Source organism: Heterodontus francisci, chromosome 19, assembly GCF_036365525.1.
Source record: "Heterodontus francisci isolate sHetFra1 chromosome 19, sHetFra1.hap1, whole genome shotgun sequence".
In the NCBI taxonomy this organism is placed as follows: Eukaryota; Metazoa; Chordata; class Chondrichthyes; order Heterodontiformes; family Heterodontidae; genus Heterodontus; species Heterodontus francisci.
Window position 1 is genome coordinate 64,081,227 of NC_090389.1, and position 19,831 is coordinate 64,101,057.

Sequence of the window (19,831 nt, forward strand, 5' to 3'; positions counted from 1 at the left end):
CAAACATAACTATTGAAAGGAGGTCTAGATTTTTGTAGCTTGCAGACCTACTGTTAAATGTCAGATCAGAAGTACCTCGAACATTGTGCCAACATCTCTCATAGGAGGAGGATCAAGTAGCATGAAGACGAGCAAAACTAAAATTGGTGATTTCATCACTGCCAAGGAAAAATTGCAGAATGGCATTGCAATATTCTGTAGTATCTCCAAATTGTCTCGGAACTTGGGGTGAGGAAAAGAATACATTAAAAATGTTCTTTATCCCATTACATTATAAAGTAATATCTGTGGCTGTGGATCAAAAACCATAATTCAACTGGATTCCTATAGATGCATAAATTTTGTTCCTGTGGTTTATGGCTTAGTCAGAACCCATTCAGTTATACTCCTGTGACTCATTCCCATGTAATGACAAAATTTCATTTTAGGCCTAAAATTCTTTTAAATTTTATTCGTCTATTTAACATTAGCAATGCCACCAGGTAGCATGGCCAAAACTTGTATAAAAACATGGATATGTTGAGTCTTGGACATAGGCTGGAGCTTCCTGTGGCTTTGTTTGGGAGCAAAGCCTTCACGCCCCAAATACCACCACAAACGGAGGTGTGGGGTAAGGGCAGCAACTCCCTATGCTGGAAATTGCCACATCTACAGCCTTAGAACAATCCAGTGTACGTTGGTGAATAAATACGCCATGTTGTGGGGGAAGTTCACACAAAGACCATGCTTGACCCCTCAAGAAAATGTTACGGCACAATTCAGAGTGGCCCCTGTGGCAGAGGATTGTTGGTGGCATAGGCAGGACAAACGGGGAAGGAAGAATTAACTTTTCTCTCTTCCCCTCCCACCTTGACCACAAATGTTGAATTTTGTGGTCTCCAAATGTAAGGAGGCATTGAGGATGTCCCTTGTGACAGGGACATTGGCTGGGTCCATGCAAGTTGAATGACTTTTCACTAATCCTGCGTAATCTGGCAAAGTCGGTAGTGTAGGTCACTGGCGTTTACAGTCCATGTGCCCTAGTAGTTTCAGGCTGACATGAGTTTCTCAAATTACACAATCTGCAAAACTTTTTTTTTCTCTGTTAAACAGGTGCAGCCAATTCATCCAGGAATTCTAACGGTTTTAGTCCATGATTTGTGTCTTGCTTTTTTGGGGCCTGCTAGAGCCGAAGTACATGTGTCTGACATATTGGAGTTGTATGTACGAGTTGTGGATAAGGTTGGTTGAATGACAGTAGCTTAATGGTTGAAATATTTTGGTTTCTATTTTTCTTGAAAGTGCAGGTAGGTAAGCCATAAAAGTTAATAAAATGTTGAGTTTAATAAATTAAGATAATAAATATAAAAGCAAAGAAGTAAACTTCAATTTGTGCAAGGTAATGGTTACATCACAGTTAAAGTTTGGGCAGCCCATTATAGAAAAGGCATTAAAACCATGGAGATTATAAAGTGTAGATTTAACTAAATGATAGAGATGAGAAACTATAGTTATGGGAAGAAATGTACAATATAAAGATTAATTCCACTGAAGCAGAGAAGGCTAAAAGGAGATTTAACAGAATTTGTAAAACTGTCAAGGATTTTGATAGGGTGACTTGGGAATACCTATTGCTGTCTCCACAAGCAGAGAAAAATGTATCAGTTCTCAGTGAGTGAGGAAAGCCATTAGGAGAAATTTCTTTACATTAATGTGCTGTTTGAGCATGAAATGTTTGTCTCAGCTATTCTCTGTGGTAAAGAAACCATTGCATCCTTTAAGGGAAAATTGGATCCATATTTTAAATGGAGGAACATGAAAAATTATGGGGAGAGAGCAGGGCTGTTGCATTTATGGAAAAGCAAAACACTGGATGTTAGAAATCCAAAATAAAGACAGAAATGTGGGAAATACTCAGGTCAGGAAGAATTGGACAAAGTTGGAGATGTAACAGGTTTTAAGTAAATGCAAAGGCAGGGAAAGGAGTGGGGGGTGGTGGTGAAGAAAATAAAGGAAGGTCTGTGATGGGGTGGAATGTAGGAGAAATTAAATAACAATTATAATGGGACCAGTTTTTATAAAAAATGTATCTCAGGGAGGTGTAAATGGGAATAACGGAATTAGAAAGGTCATCGACCTGAAATGCTGTTTCCTCCACAGATGCTGCCTGACCTGAGCATTTCCAGCACTTCTGTTATAGTAGGATTAATGGATTGCTCTAGTGCTCTAGCAAATAGATGCAGACTTGATGGGCCAAATGGTCTTCTGTGCTATAATTTTTTTTAGAGTTTTAGAATGTGTTTTGCGAATTATAATTGAGATGTTCTGACTACATTCTAAAAACTTCAAAATAGTTGCATTTATTTCTATTGAATTTAACATCATTTTATAAAGTGCTGTCTTCCCATCTCAGCACATTATCTGAACTGTTTCATGAAAAAAAATGCAGATTATAACCCTTTCACCTTGCTGTTAAAACTGAGCTATGTTGTACTATAGAGCAGCTTTTTAAAGAGAAACCAATAGGTTTATAATTAGTAAGGGAGAAAGAAACCAAACAAATTATTGTGAGAGGTCTAACAGTAATGCTTCACAATAAACGAAGACTGTATTAGCAGAGGGATGAAGTATAAATGAGGGCACATTATATTTGCGTAAGTCATTAATCAGGCCTCAGTGAACAATAAAAGCAAAATACTGTGGATGCTAGAAATCTGAAATAAAAACAAGAAATGCTGGAACCACTCAGCAGGTCTGGCAGCATCTGTGGAAAGAGAAGCAGAGTTAACGTTTCGGGTCAGTGACCCTTCTTCGGAACTGACAAACAATAGAAATGTCACAGGTTATAAGCAAGTGAGGTGGGGGTGGGGCAAGAGATAACAAAGGAGAAGGTGTCGATTGGACAAGGCCACATAGCTGACCAAAAGGTCATGGAGCAAAGGCAAACAGTATGTTAATGGTGTGTTGAAAGACAAAGCATTAGAACAGTTGAGGTGTTAACGGACTGAAGATTGAACAGCAGCAAGTGCAAACATGAATAAAAAACAATGAGTAAGCAAACTGAACAAACTAAGATGAAATGAAATAATTGCAAAAAAAAAAGATTGTAAAAAATGTAAAAAAAAGAAAAAACGACTAAAAATGAAAGTAAAATGGGGGGCTGTCATGCTCTGAAATTATTGAACTCAATGTTCAGTCCGGCAGGCTGTAGTGTGCCTAATCGGTAGATGAGATGCTGTTCCTCGAGCTTGCGTTGATGTTCACTGGAACACTGCAGCAATCCCAGGACAGAGATGAGAGCAGGGGGAAGTGTTGAAATGGCAAGCAACCGGAAGCTCAGGGTCCTGCTTGCGGACTGAGCGGAGATGTTGCGCAAAGCGGTCACCCAGTCTGCGCTTGGTCTCCCCAATGTAGAGGAGACCACATTGTGAGCAGCGAATACAGTATACTACATTGAAAGAAGTACAAGTAAATCGCTGCTTCACCTGAAAGTGTTTGGGGCCTGGGATAATGAGGAGAGAGGAGGTAAATGGGCAGGTATTACACCTCCTGAGATTGCAGGGGAAGGTGCTATGGGACGGGGACGAGGTGGTGGGGGTAATGGAGAAGTGGGCCAGTGTGTCGCGGAGGGAACGATCCCTTCGGAATGCTGATAGGGGAAGGGAGGGGATGATGTGTTTGGTCGTGGCATCACGCTGGAGGTGGCGGTAATAGCGGAGGATGATCCTTTGGATATGGAGGCTGATGGGATGGAAAGTGAGGACAAGGGGAACCCTGTCACAGTTCTGGGAGGGAGGGGGAGGGTTGAGGGCTGAGGTGCGGGAAATGGGCCAGACACGGTTGAGGGCCCTGTCAACAACAGTGGGGAGGAATCCTCTGTTGAGGAAAAAGGAGGTCGTATCAGAAGCACCATCATGGAAGGTAGCATCATCAGAGCAGATGCGTCGGAGACGGAGAAACTGGGAGAATGGAATGGAGTCCTTACAGGAGGTAGGGTGTGAAGAAGTGTAGTCGAGGTAGCTGTGGGAGTCGGTGGGCTTATAATGGATATTAGTAGACAAATAGTCTACTCAGTGAACAATAGTCGTTTACGGCATAGAAGGAGGCCATTTCTCCCATCGAGTCCACGCCGGTTCTCTGCCGAGAAGTCCAGTCAGTTCCACTCCCCTACTTGATCTTCACAATCCTGCAAGTTTATTTCCTTCAAGTGTTTATCCAGTTTCCTTTTGAAATCATTGTCTCCACCTCCACCACCCTCATGGACAGCGAGTTTCAGGTCATTACACTGGTTGCGTTAAAAAAAAAAGTTCCTCACATTTCCCCCTGCATCTCTTGCCCAAAACCTTCAATCTGTGTCCCTTGCCCTTGTACCATCAGGTGGTGGGAACTATTTTTCCTTGTCTAACTTACCTATGCCTGTCATAATCTTGTACACCTCTGTCAAAACTCCCCTCAATCTCCTTGCCTCCAGGGAGAAGTACCCCAGCTTTTCCAGCCTAAATTTGTAACTAAAATCCCCCATCCCTGGAAGCATTCTGCTAAATCCCCTCTGCACCCTCAAGGACACTCGCATCTTGTTTAAAGTGTGGTGACCAGAACTGGATGCAGTACTCCAGTTTGGGTCTAACCAGAGCTTTATAAAGTTCAGCATAACTTCCCTGCTTTTGTACTCTATGCCTCTATGAAGACCAAGATCCCATATGCTTTGCTAACGACTCTGTGTCCTGCCACCTTCAAAGATCGATGCAGATGCACCTCCAGGTCCCTTTGTTCCCGCATACTCTTTAGAACTATGCCAGAAGTCTGTATTGCCTAACCCTATCCCTTCTACCAAAATGCATCACCTCACACTTGTCTGTATTAAATCTATCTGCCACTTGTCTGCCCATTCTGCTAGCCTATCTATGTCCTGTTGCAGCAGCTTGTATCATTCTCAGTGTTTGTCACTCCTCCAAGTTTGGTATCGGCAAATGTTGAAATTCCACTCTGTATTCCAAGATCCAAGTCATTTATATAAAGCCACAATAGCAGTGGTCCTACCACTGACCTATGGGAAACACCACTGTCTACCGTCCTCCAGTCTGAAAAACAACTATTTACTATGATTCAATTTTCTGTCCTTGAGTCAATTTTTTTATCCAATTGAACACTGACCCTCTTATTCCATCAGCCTCAATTTTATTAACCAGCCTTTTATGTGGTACTTTGTGAAACATTTTCTTAAAATCTAATATAGACAACATCCACTGCATTTCCTTCATTAGCCATCTGTTCAAAAAATTCAATTAGATTAGTCAAGCATGATCTTTCTTTTATAAATTTGTGCTGGCTATCCTTAACTCAAACCTCTTCAAGTGTCTGATTTTTTTTTTTCTCTGATTTATTGTTTCTAAAATCTTACCCACCATTGATGTTAAGCGAACTGGCCTGTAGTTGCTAGGACTGTCCTTAAACCCTTGAATAAGGATGTCACATTTACCACTCCCCAATCCTCTGGCACCTCCCCAATATCAAGGGAAGATTGGAAGATTACGGCAAGCCCTTAAGCTATCTCCATCCCCACTTCTTTTAGCAACCTGGGATGCTAGCTATCCAGACCAGGTGGCCTGTTTACCCTAAGCAGAGCCAGCCTTTCCAGTACCATCTCCCTCTCCATTTTTACCCAATCCATTGCCTTTACTCTCTCCATTTCTACTGGTATTTTGCCAGATTCCTCCTCTTTAGTAAACACTGCTCCAAAGTACTCTAAGTGTTCTAGCCTTGCCCTGTGCTGCTAAGCATATTTTACCCTCTTAGTCCCTAATAGGTCCTGCTCCACCTCTTACCACCTGCTTAGTATTTACATGCCGGTAGAAAATTTTTGGGTTCCCTTTTATGTTGACTGCCATTCTATTCTCGTGTTCTCTCTTTGCTAGTCTTATTTTCCTCTTCCTCCCCCCTCAACTTATTATATATGGCCTGGTTCTCACTTGAAGAATTCACCAATCATGCACCCTTTTTTTGTTTCATCATAATCTCTATCTCCCTCATCATCCAAGGAGCCCTGTTTTTGGTTCTTGTACCTTTCGCCCTTGTTGGAATGTACTGAGTTTTTCCTGTCAGTCTTTGGTTCCGTTTAATCCTGGCTAGACCCCTTCTTGTTGAAATTAGTCCTCTTCCAATCTAGCTGTTCTACCTATTTATTGTTTTCTGCATTGCTAGTTTAATCCTTATGATACAATGGTCTCTGTTACCCAAGTGCTTCCCTGCAAACACTTGGCCCATCTCATTTCCCAGCCCCAGATTGCAGTGCTTCCTGTCTAGTTAGGCTGTGAACATACTGATCAAGGACGTTCTCCTGAATGCAATCCAGAAATGCCTTCCCCCTCCTTTCCCTTTACTCTACAATTATCCCAATTAATATTTGGGTAATTAAAGTCTGTCAATATCACTGATCTGCAGTTCTTGCACATCTCTATGATTTCCCTGTAGATTTGCTCCTCTGTCTCTCTTTTACTACTTGTAGGTCAATAGAATACCCTCAGTAGTGTGATCATACCCTTTTTGTTTCTCAATTCTAACTAAACGAACTCTGTCCATGCTCCCTCAAGGGCATGCCCTCTTGCCAACACTACAGTATCTTCTCTAATCAGTACTGCCACTCCAGCTTTTTTTCCCCCCCTTGCTCTTTCCTGAACACTTGATATCCTTGTATATTAAGCACCCAGTCCTCTCCATTTTTAAGCCACGCTTCCGTTATTGACACTACTGCCCATACTGCTATTTGTGTTTGTAGCTCACCACACTTTGTGTGTTTGCATACATGCATTGTAATCCTGTCTTTGCATTCCTCGTAGCTCTTCTCAGTCTGCTCCTATCTAATCTGGAACGACTTCCTTCTCTAGTACTATCCATAACTCTCTCATTATGCACCTTTATTCCTCTTTTCTACTTCTATATGCTGGTGCCCATCCCCCTGCCAATTTATTTGAGACCCTCCCCAACCACACTAGTGAACCTCCCCATGAGGACATTGGTCCCACTCCTGTTGAGGTGTGACCTGTCCCTTTTTTGAATAGGTGCCTCCTGCCCCAAGAATCTGAAGTGCTCCTTCCTGCACCATGCTTCAAGTCAGGCATTGATCCTTCCTGTCTTCCTATTTCTACACTTGCTAGTGTGTGGCACTGAGAGTAGTCCAGAATTCACTACTTTTCAACCTCCTCCCTAGCTCCTGAAAATCTGAAAGTAGGGCCTCAATACCTGCCCTTGCTATGTCTTTGGTACCAATATGTACCACAACTTCTGGCTCACTCCCTTCCCCCTGCAGAATATCCTGCACCCTTTCCATGATGTCCTTTACTCTGGCACCAGTGAGGAAACACATCATGTGGGACTCACTATGACTGCTTCAGAAATACATGTCTGCCCCCTGACTATGGAGTTGGGCGGCGCAGTGGTTAGCACCGCAGCCTCACAGCTCCAGCGACTCGGATTCAATTCTGGGTACTGCCTGTGTGGAGTTTGCAAGTTCTCCCTGTGTCTGCGTGGGTTTCCTCCAGGTGCTCCGGTTTCCTCCCACAGCCAAAAGACTTGCAGGTTGATAGGTGAATTGGCTGTTATAAATTGTCATGAGTATAGGTAGGTGGTAGGGGAATATAGGGACAGGTGAGGAGGTGGTAGGAATATGGGATTAGTGTAGGATTAGTATAAATGGGTGGTTAATGGTCGGCACAGACTCGGTGGGCCGAAGGGCCAGTTTCAGTGCTGTATCTCTAAATCTAAAAAAAAAATCATAAAATCTCTTAGAACAACCGCATTTCAACACTTTGCTACTTCCTCCTGTGAAGTCCCATTGGTGCCATGGTCTGGACTGCTCTTATTCAGGGTAACATCGTTCTCAGCAGTCTCCAAAGCTGAGTATCTGTTTGAGTGTGGCACACACCCTTAAGATTCCTGCACCTCCTGCCTGTTCCTCGTGTTCCAGGTGGCCACCCACCTCGTAACCTGAACTCTTATTGCCTTTGTGGTGACCACCTCCTGGAAGGTATGATCCCGGAATGCTATTGCTCCCTGATGCTCCGCAGTGACTCCAGCTGCCCCTCAAGCACCGAAATCCTTCCTACACATGTGTTTGCCCAAGACGCATGAAGTGTCCTGAAATTCACTAATGGTGCAGGAATTACAAGCAACAGGTTGCAGCTGCCGATACATGATCTTCAAACAAAAGCTCTTCCCTTGTTTCAAATCAATCTGGTACCTTGTTTAAACAATTAATTTTAATTAATACCTCTTGACATGCTCTGTGCTGATACTTATTAATTGACTCACTGTTGTACTTACCCTGATTTGAGGTTATTAATTTCCCAGCACCTAATTTGATAAACTGCCCAGTTTAGAGAGTGAAAAAGAGAAATGCTCCCCCACCAATCACTTACCTGCTTTCCTGTAACTACACTCCTCAATTTTTTTTTTCTCCTCTCTTTATCCCTGCTATGCTTTTGGATCATTTGTGCTGTTCTCGCAGTTCTCCCTCTTTCACGCTCTCACGCATGTGCGCGCTCTCTCTCCTCCCGCTGTTCTCGCAGTGCCCTCGGGCATGCGCGCTGTCCCGCCCAGCTGTCCTTCTGGAGAGTGAAAAATCATTAACGTTTCTGGTCGATGAACTTTCGTTGGCAAGGTCATCGACCTGAAACGTTATCTTTTGTTTTTCTCTCCACAGATGCTGCCAGACCTGCTGAGCATTTGCAACATTTTTTGTTCTAATTTCAATTTTTTTCAGCAGTCACAGTATTTTGCTTTTCTCATCTTGAGTATTCTGTGCCCTTGTGATCACCTTATAAGGATATTATTGCTCGTGAGAGCATAGAGGCAAAAAACTGGGAATCCTCAGAATCAGAAGTTATGAGAAAAAAACTAATATTGAGCTTAGTTTTACATAAAGCTTGATTGGCTTGTGCAATAAGTTACCAGGAAAGCCCATTGCTTCTAAAAGTGTCCATAATTTCTTCAAATTTACCTGGTGTATCTAAATCTTTAATGTGAAGTATTTTCATAATTTTGTCTTCCACAGGTGGAAATTGGTAACACGGTTAAAGCCTATGTGCGAGTACTGGATTATTCAAAAAAACCTTTCTTTTCTAAATACTTCCAATTTATGAATTTAAAGCTGAAAGCGGCCTCGCAAATACTTGCTTTAGAGTAAGTAACCTTTTTCAGCTTTGAAAGAATGAATAGCTCAGTCTCTTTAACCTTTGATTAGATGCAGTGCTCCACTGATGTCCCTGTTGGGTTGCTGACGCATTTTTCATTCTTAACCATTTAAGTGCTTGATTTGTATGCGGTTATTTTTTGAACAAATACTTCCTGTTTTAGGCCACTTGATGAAATCCTTGATGATTACACTGCAAGCTTTACAGTTCAGGGTAACGCAGTAGGACAGACCAGTTTGACAGCAACTGTAGCGAGCAAGGATGGCAAAAAGCTAAGTTCTGCACCTCAGCAAATAGAAGTAAGTTTGAGCATTTTCCCTCTACTAACTACAAATAATTCAAAATGCCTAATTTTTCCAATGTTGTTTAAAAACCACAGAACTGACGTGCAGAAATATTCAAAAGCTGATATTGTAAATGTTAAAAATTAGGAAAAGATTTCTGGTGTCATCTCGGTCTCAAAATCAATGCACTTTAAATCTTGATTTGTTTCTGTTCTGTAGGTATTTCATCCCTTTCGCTTGATTCCAAGAAAAGTAACACTCATTGTGGGCGCAATGATGCAGGTACATTGTGTTCAGAATGCAATTGCTTCTAATCATTTAAAAACCCTGCTGAAGTAATGATTACCATCTGTTGAAAGACGTTGAATTCAGTTCCCCAAAGTCCATTGGCAGTACAGTATCAAAATATGATCTCCTTTTTCCTCATTTGTTTTTGATGAATATTCATTTTGATATTGATGAATCTATTGTTAAAATGTCAGCCAAACATAATTTCCCTGCAATTTTATTAATCAGAAGTTCTATGAATATTGGTCTCTAAATTGGAATATGTTCATGAATACTTCATGCTGTCACATATGACCATAAAACTACAACTTGTTTGCACTTAAAGTATTAAAAAAAATTGTATGCCTGCCCAAAACCAATATGCAGAGGAGCACTGGTTTCAACAGTCAGATGAAGGAATTCTTGATATTCACTTTCAGAAGATTTTCACTTGTTCATAGTAAATATCAAATGGCAGTGGAAAATACCTCTCCCCAGCATTCCTAATGCCATTCTTGTACTACAAATTAATAATGAGAAAACTGCTCCGATTAATAGCTTAATAAGGAACAAGTGAGTAGCTGTTTTTTTTTTTTGGAGTAAGGTTCATTTTAACTAGTGAACTGTATTTTTTTTTTTGCAGGATTTATCAGTACTAAGGTTTTATTAATTCTAAGGTGTTGTAGTATTAAGGTTTTTTTTTTAGCAGTAGCAAAGGGTCAACTAATAAAGGAATGGCAGGGTTGCTTCAACCTCGTGAGTGCACCTCCTGTGCGATGTGGGAATTCCAGGATGCTTCCTGTATCCTGGAGAACCATTTGTGCAGGAAGTGTCGTCAATTGAAGCAGCTTGAGCTCCGGGTTTTGGAACTTGAGCGGCAGCTGGCGACACTGCAGTACACATGAGGATGAGTGCTATGTGGATAGCATGTTTATAGATGTGGTTGCCCCAGAGCTTAAGAGTATGTAGGGACAGAGGGAATGGGTGACCACCAAACAGTCAAAAAGAATCAGGCAGGTAGTGCAGGAGACCCCAGAGTGCATCTCATTCTCCAGCAGGTATTCATTCTGAATACTGAGGAAAATGATGCTTCACCTGGGGAGTGCAGCCAGAGCCAAGTCCATGGCACCACGAGTGGCTCAGCTGCACAGGGGGTTACATGGAATACTGGAAGAGCCATAGTGATGGGTGATTCAATAGTCAGGGGAACAGACAGGCATTTCTGTGGCCGCAGATGTGAATTCAGGACGGTGTGTTGCCTCCCTGGTGCTAGGGTCAAGGATGTCACTGAGCAGCTGCGGTCCACATCGGAACCAATGACTTGGGTCGAAGGAGGGATGTGGTCTTGCAGTCAGAATTTAGGGAGCTAAGTAAGAAATTAGCAAGCAGGACCTCAAAAGTAGTAATCTCCGGATTACTCCCAGTGCCACGTGCATGTGAGTATAGAAATAGGAGGATATAACAGATGAATGCGTGGCTGGAAAGATGATGCAGGAGGGAGGACTTCAGATTCCTGGTACATTGGCACCGGCTCTGGGGGTGGTGGGACCTGTACAGGCCAGACGGGTTGCACCTGAACAGAGCCGGGACTGAGTTGCTTGCGGGACGTTTTGCTTGTGCTGTTGGGGAGGGTTTGAACTAGTGTGGCAGGGGGACGGGGACCTGAGGGTAGAATCAGTTGGGACAAAATCAGGACTTAAAATGGAAGGCAGAAAATTAATGGATGAGTTTGGAAGACCGAGGAAATGAGGGTTAGAAAAAGAGTTTGGCAGTGCTCAAGGGTATCTATTTCAATGCAAGGAGTATGGCAAATAAAGCAGATGACCTGAGGGAGATAGAGCAGATGTGTAGGCAAATCTCTGAAAAGTGCGACAATAGGGCAGTAACAGGGGATTTTAACTACCCCAATATTATGGAAATAATAATTGTGGAAAAGGACGGAGATAGAACAGGAGTTAGAACTCTCAATTGGGGCAAGGCCAATTTTACTAAACTGAGGAGTGATTTAGCGAAAGAGGACGAGAAACAGCTACTTGAAGGTAAATCAGTGTCAGAACAGCAGGAGGCATTCAAAGGGGAGATTCAAGGGGTTCAGGGTAAAGATGTTCCCGCAAAGAAAAAGGACGAGGTGGCCAAATCTAGAGCCCCATGAATGTCAAGGAACCTACAGGGTAAGATAAGGCAGAAATGGACAGCTTATGTCTGACACCAAGAACTCAATACTACAGAAAGCTGAGAGGAGTATAGAAAGTGGAGGGGTGAAATCAAAAAGGAAATTAGGAAAGGAAAGAGAGGGCATGAAAGAATATTGGCCTGCAAAATCAAGGTGAACCCAAAAATGATTTATCAATACATTAAGAGTAAGAGGATAACTAAGAAGAGAGTAGGGTCCATAAAAGACGAAAAAGGTAACCTATGTGTAGGAGCAAAAGATATTGGTATGGTTCTTAATGAATACTTTGCATCTGTCTTCACAAAAGAGGGGGACGATGCAGATATTGTAGTGAAGGAGGAAGAGTGTGAAGTATTGGATGTGATAAACATAGGGAGAGAGGAAGTATTAATGGGATTAGCATCCTTAAAAGTTGATAAATCACCAGGGCCGGATGAAATGTATCCTAGGCTGTTAAAAGATGCAAGAGAGGAAATAGCAGAAGGTCTGACCATCATTTTCCATCCTCACTGAATACAGGTGTGTCGGAGGATTGGAGATTTGCTAACATTGTACCTCTGTTTTAAAAGGGAGCGAAGGATAGACTGAATAATTACAGGCCCGTCAGTCGAACCTCAGTAGTGGGCAAATTATTGGAATCTATTCTGAGAGACAGGATAAACTGTCACTTAGAAAGGCACAGGTTAATCAAGGAAGTCAGCATAAATTTGTTACGGGAAGATCTTGCTTGACCAACTTGATTGAATTTTTTGAAGAAGTAATAAGGAAGTTAGATGAGGGTAGTGTAGTTGATGTGGTCTACATGGTTTTTAGCAAGACTTTTGACACGGTTCCACATGGCAGACTGGTTTAAAAAAAAATTAAATCCCATGGGGTCCAGGGATATGCAGCAAAGTGGATGCAAAATTGGCTCAGTGGCAGGAAACAAAGGGTACTTGTTGACTGCTGTTTCAGCAACTAGAGGGCTGTTTCCAGTAGTGTTCCGCAGGGCTCAGTACTGGGTCCCCTGCTTTTTGTGGTGTATATTAACGATTTGGACATAAATGTAGGGAGCATGATCAAGAAGTTTGCAGACGACACAAAGATTGGTCATGTGGTAGATAGCGAGGAGGATAGCTGTAGGCTACAGGAAGATATTGGTAGGCTGGTCAGATGGGCAGAAAAATGGCAAATGGAACTCAACTTGGAGAAGTGTGAAGTGATGCATTTGGGGAGGGGTCAGCAAGGCTAAGGAATACACAGTTAATGGGAAAATAATGAGAAGTGCAGAGGAAGTAAGGGACCTTGGAGTGAATGTCCACAGATCCCTGAAGGTAGCAGAACAGGTCGAATAGGTGCTTAAGAAGGCATATGGACTCATTTCCTTTATTAGCTGAAGTATAGAATACAAGAGCAGGAAGGTTATGCTGGAACTGTACAGCTCATTGGTTAGGCCAACTTGAGTACTGTGTGCAGTTCTGGTCACCTCATTACAGAAAGGATGTAATTGCACTGGAGAGGGTACAGAGGAGATTTACGAGGATGTTGCCAGGACTGGAAAAATGCAGCTATGAGGGAAGATTGGATAGGCTGGGGTTGTTCTCCTTGGAACAGAGAAGGCTGAGGGGAGATCTGATTGAAATGTACAAAATTTGGAGGAACCTGGATAGAGTGGAGGTGAAGGGTCTATTCACCTCAGCAGAGAGGTCAAAGACAGGGGGCATAGATTTAAAGTGATTTGTAGAAAGATTAGAGGGGAGATGAGGAAAAGCTTTTTCACCCAGAGGGTGGTGGTGGTCTGGAACTCACTGCCTTAAAGGGTAGTTGAGGCAGAGACCCTCAACTCATTCAAAAGGAGTCTGGATATGCACCTCAAGTGCCGTAAGACCAAATGCTGCAAGGTGGGATTAGAATAAGTGGATCTTTTTTGTCCGGCACAGATACGATGGGCCAAGTGGTCTTTCTGTGCCTTAAACTTTCTATGATTATTGTTAAGCTGAAATTTTTATTGTATCCAAGCATTGAGAACAAAAACCTGTTGAAGTATTTTTACTTCAGTTTGAGGCGTTGAATGGTAAAAACATTTCATTAAAAATCTGAATGCTTCAACTAAGATATTAATTTTTAATCTGTTACTGTGTTACAGATTACTTCTGAAGGTGGTCCACAGCCTCAGTCCAACATAATGTTTTCAATAAATGATCAAAACCTTGCTTCAGTAAATAACATTGGGCATGTAAAGGGACTTGCAGTTGGAAATGGCAAAGTGACTGGCGTAGTTCAAGCTGTTGATGCTGAAAGTGGCAAAGTAGTGGTGATCTCTCAGGTAAGAGATGGGAAAATGAAATCCGATGTGTTTCAAATGCATTTTACCTCAATTTTGAGAGCTTTTGTAGGCCTGCTGAATTTATTTTGTCTATTCCAGATTACAAGCAAAATATTAGCTAAATACTTATTTTTTTAAAAAGTGTTTCTTTGAACTTGCATGTGAGATGCCTTTTGCTCCAAGGTACACAGGAGAATCCTTGTAAAATTTATTCACGGTCATCGAGCATGTCAATTCAGAAACATTTATTGATCCTCTAGTTCTCTAGTTATAAACCAATGGCTGAAGCCCTTATTGTTATGAAGTGATTTAATTTTTGAATGGATTTACACTTGCAGGTTTTCTATTAGTTTTATCATGTGTGGTCACCAGGAGTTTGTTTTTATTTTGCAATGGTGGCATCATCATTCAAAACAATTAACTTTTTGCCCAAAACAGTTTGATTATATTACAAGATAATTGCCAGTAAGGATAGCCATAATGCCAATCTTCATTCATCCACAAATACCTTACATTCTGTATTTCAGCATCCGATTGTTCAGTGGTTTTCACCTCCACAATTGTCTTGAAGTCCATTCCATGTGTTGATTTACTCGGTGTGAAAAAGTTTGCAAATATCAGTTTGAAGTTTACTACTTATTAATTTGAAACTCTGCTGCTTTTCTTACTCTTGCAATAAGTAATATTTCATTTATAAGAATATAAATAAAAGTAATTATCTTGTATAATTCAAGACCACGTCATGAGTGTTGCCTCTTGAGGATGAAGTTACTCCAATCTTTCCTCATAATTCAGATCCTTTTACACTTGGATCAGCCTCATGGCTCTTCTCTGTACTGCCTCCACTGTCAAATGCTTCCCCTGTTTCTCAGCAACCAGAAACGGATACAGTGCTGTCTTACCAGATCACCTATACAGTTCAGCAACAATCTCTCTTGACTTGTATTCTATTATTTTAGTATGCGCTTTAGTTGAACATGCAGAGTATCATGTTTATTAGGTGTCCTAGATCATCATCAGCATTATTCTTGGCAATTTCAGCCTCATTTATCAAAGGGTGCACTTGACAATGCAACCACTAGTTGACACAGTTATAGCACATGCGCAAATGTAGCCTCTTCCACTTAAACGTCACTGCGATGTTTCAGGCAGCTGCCAGTAATAAAGATGGCACTGCTCAATTTATCAGAAAAAACAAATTCAATCCGAAAATCCCCTCAACAGTCGCCATCGCTGCTTCCATCCCATCCCCAACAGTTCACCGCTCCCTCCTGCCATTACGGTTCTCTTCGCTGCTCCTTCCTGCAGTCATCTTCTCGCCGCTCGCTCCCTGCTGCCTTCCCTGAGCCACTCGCTCTGACCTTGCCGCTCCCCCACCTCCGGCTACTCGCTGCCTGCTTCTCGCTTTCTCTCTTTCACCCCGCCAAACCCCCCCCCCACCCAGCCCAACCTGCTCTCCAGCTGCTTACTGCCTGCTTCTCATTTCTCCCCCACCCCCAGCCGTTCGCTCCAGGCCGCGCAGCTTCCCTCCTCAGCCACTTGCTCCCATGTTCAATTGTTCGCCGGCAGGCCACAAAGGGTGACGGAGCCATGTGGGAGCAAGTGGCCGAGAGGAGGGAAGTGGCGCGGCCAGGAGCGAGCGGCTGTGGGTTGGGGGTGGTTGGGGGAGCGGGGATTGAGTGGCCGGAGGTGTGAGGGTAGTGGGGGGACAGGGTAGGGGATAGTGAAGAGCGGGGAACAATCAGCCACGGGGAGGGGTGTGGGATGAGGGGGAGCAGTGGCGAGGTCTGGGGTGAGTGGCTGTGGAGCGGTGGGGGGGGTGGGAAGCGTCAAGGGTGGGAGCGAGTGGCTGAGAGGAGTGAAGCAGGGAGGCCTGGAGCAAGTGGCTGAGGGAAGGCAGCAGTGTGGTGGGGAGTGAGTGGGGTGAAGCGGCGATTGAAACAGGGATGGTGTGAGGGAGCAGGTACTGTTGAGGTGAATGGAGACAACTATTGAGGGGTGAGGACGTCATTGTGTGGTGACGTCTTGCGTGCTTTCATACTGGCAAGCTGGCTAATGTTTGCATGCACTGATGACATCTGCGATTGCTCTGTGTTGTCGGGAGTCACTTCATCAAATGCATGTAATCCATTTTTCCATGTGTGTAGTACTTAAATTGCATTTGCCATTTTTCTGCTGTCATACATATATTTTATCCAAGTCATTCTACATTTTATGAGCAGTCTTTTTAGATTCCATTGCCCCCCCTTTGTTTGATTATCAACTGTAAATTTGACTCATTTGCATTAAGTTTTTGATTTCATCATTGCTATTTAAAAACTGTAGCAATTCCACTGATGAGCCCCAGGGCACTCCATTTGGTATTCCCCAATTTCCCCTCTCCTCCCAATTCCTTCATAATTCCTACCCAAGTTTCTGTTCTTTACTATGCTTCAGACAATTTCTTATCCGTTCCCAAGATTTACTTGGATCCCTCTTGCTTTGAGGTTAATTACCTTTTCATGTGAATCTCTTGGTAAATGCCCTTTTAGCAATTTGTGTCCATAATCTGTGAATCGGTATCAGTTTACATTTTAAATTGATTTTAATTGTCATTTCGACTGAACATATAATGGACAATTCGGTGGAGTGTAAATCCCATTACACTTGGCATGATTTATAATTCCCTCTTGATTTTGTGATTTGTCAAAGCTTTGTACCATTGTAACATAAATGCGGCCATGTTCATGTACTCAACTGCGATGAAGCTCCATTATGCACATTATGATTCTCCTTTCTGATTATCTGAGCATTTGTATAGGTGCACCTTCATTGCAGGGGCTGCTAATTTTTTTTGTTGGTCATGAAAAAATATATTTGCCAATTTGTCTTAGTTACTGGAGGGAGATGATCCATTATGGCAGTTAATGAAGCTCTGTCATATTCCAAAATGTGAGATTCTGGGCTCTTTAGTAATTGTGAATTGCATTCAAAAACAATTTTTTTAGCCAATTGTTAGCAGCTACATAGTTATACTATGTTGTTTAGTTTGTTTCTACTGTGCCTACCCACTTTTTTTTTCGTGTTTGTGCTTGGTGCCAGGCTGTTCATTTTTCTGTCAATTAACACTCTATCTGCACTAACACTTTGTCTTTCAACGCAGCATTAATGTACCGTTTGCCTTTGCTCCATGTCCTTCTGGTCAGTTATTCCGTGATCCTCTGTCCTATCAATACCTTGCCTTTTGTTATCTCTTGCCCTTTGCATTTCTAATACTTGCCAGTTCTGATGAAGGGTCACTGACCTGGAACGTTAACTGTGCTTCTCTCTCCACAGATGCTGCCAGATCTGCTGAGTATTTCTTGCATTTCTTGTTTTTATTTCAGAGTTCCAGCATCTGCAGTATTTTGTTATGTCATAATTGCCTGTTTTCAAGACTTTGTATCACAGGCTGCAACATGTTGAGACATAATTTTCCTTTAACACACTAAGCCAACCCACCTTTTACAAAACCAAAGTACTACAGATGCTGGAAATTTCAAATATAAACAAAATGCTAGAAATACTTGTCAGACAGCATCTATGGGGAGAGAAACTGCGTTAATGTTTTAGGTTGGTGACCTCTCGTCAGAACTGGAAAATGTTAGAGACACAACAGGTTTTAAGTACATAGGCAGGGAAAGGTGGGAGGTGAGGGGAAAAAAACGAGAAGGTCTGTGAGAGGGTGGAAGGCAGGAAAGATTAAATGGCAAAAGAGGTGATGGTGCAAGGCAAAGGGGGTTAATAGGATAAGTAAAGAAACACATCATGGCAGTTTGCATAAACTGATGTTTACAAACTTAAGTAACTGGGGTAGGCACCCTATCTGCATACTCTTGATTACTTTAGTGCCCAAAAAGCTGTTGATCTCAGTCTTAAATATACTACCAATTGAGCATGCATGCCCCTCCAGAGTAGAGAATTCCAAAGATTCACAACCCCGAGTGAAGAAGTTTCTCCTAATCTCAGTACAAAATGTCCAATCCCTTATTCCGAAAACGGCGACCCTTGGTTCTAGACACTCCAGCCAGAGAAAACAGCCTCTCAGCATTTACCCTGTCAAAACCTTTAACAATTGTATACATTTCAATGCGATCACCTCTCCTAAACTCCAGAAAATAAGAGCCCATTCTACTAAACCTTTCCTCGTAGAACAGCCCTCACGTCCCAGGAATCAATCTAGTGAACCTTCGTTGCACCCCCTCCAAGGCAAATATATCTTTCCTTGCGTAAGGAGACCAAAACTTATACAGTCCTCCAGGTGTGTTCTCGCCAAAGCCGGATATAATTGTAGCATTACTTCGTTACTCTTGTACTCCAAACCCCTTGCAAAAAAGGTTAACATACCCTTTCCCTTTCTAATTGTTTGCTGCACCTGCATGTTAACTTTGATTTGCATGCTTGATTTAGAATCCTTTAACTTTTATACAACCTAATGGGAGTGAGTGACATGAAAGGGATTTAGCTATCTGCTGATTTATGAGGACAATTTTAATTTTATTTTGGTAAGTGATCTGGGCAATAATGTGACAGCTAGGGACCACTACACTTATCCAGTATTTAACACTGCATGTACCTTTACTCCCTGGACTTGAAGTAAAATAAGGTTAAGATCTACTTATTTCAGTGTACCTTGAAGGTTATCTGTACTGAACATTTGGAATGCCCTTTTACTGAAGTATGTTCACCTTTACTCCTTGTACCTTGCAGCAATATGACAGGGAAAACTTATTCTTAAAATAACTATAAATAATTACCTTATTTTATGTACATTTTTGTTCTAAAGTCCATTGCTCAACCAAAAAAAAGCTACACATTCTGCAGTCTGGACTTTCTTGTATGTAAGCTATTAAGACTTCTGAAAGTTCTCCTATCACAGTTGTGCTTAGGAGAACAGTCCTTTACCCTGCTTGACAAGTTGCATGATGCATTGGTAATTCCATCTGCTTTAATGCTATTTTGCTTCCTCTTCATGTGTAGTAGTTCTGTCCAGGCCCTATGTAATATGCTGCTTTTCAGTCTCTCATCCAGATCAGTCAGCTCAAATCTTTGGTTTATCCTTCGAGCTACCTTGGTTGTCTGCTACCTTTTTATTTATCTCTTTCTATATTTAAGTTGGTAAAAGCAAAGCAGAAGTAATTGTGTCAAAGGCACCCTCTTGCCACCCAAGACCTGGCTTTTCACCTGTTAGTTTTATTTTCCTTTCCTTTCCTCACTCTGCTATCAGGGAATCAGCTGCTTGGTTTTCCTTGACCTCTTCGCTTTTGATTCCTCTAAACAATTTTTTCAAACTGAGCCATTAACTGGCAATCATGTTTATGTGCACACTTCCAGAGCCTGTTTTCTTGACTTCGGCTATTCCCTGTCTGGTTCTCTTGACCTTAACATAAACTGCTGGGATGTTTGTTAGATGGAATGGTGTAGTATTGTTTTCCTCCACCTTCCCTACCCTCACCCCAAAAATAATGCAGTTAACAAACTGACAGTTTTGTGAGCAGGCATCCGTCCTGATTGATCTGGACCCTGATCACATCTGCATTTCCAGTTACACTTGGAGCTCATCCAAGATTTAACTTCTTCAGTTAAAAATAACGGACAACATCAGAGCTTGCCCATT

General features: G+C 42.1%; 1 protein-coding gene across 1 annotated transcript in view; it reads left to right on the top strand.

Annotated features, from left to right (window-relative positions):
* Window positions 1–19,831, top strand: part of nup210 (nucleoporin 210) — a 122,769-nt gene that overhangs the window by 66,463 nt on the left and 36,475 nt on the right. The window contains exons 21-25 of the mRNA XM_068051797.1: window positions 1,093–1,221; window positions 9,029–9,156; window positions 9,331–9,466; window positions 9,671–9,733; window positions 14,017–14,196. Coding sequence (XP_067907898.1) covers window positions 1,093–1,221; window positions 9,029–9,156; window positions 9,331–9,466; window positions 9,671–9,733; window positions 14,017–14,196 — 636 coding nt within the window. The remainder of the gene's footprint in view (window positions 1–1,092; window positions 1,222–9,028; window positions 9,157–9,330; window positions 9,467–9,670; window positions 9,734–14,016; window positions 14,197–19,831) is intronic.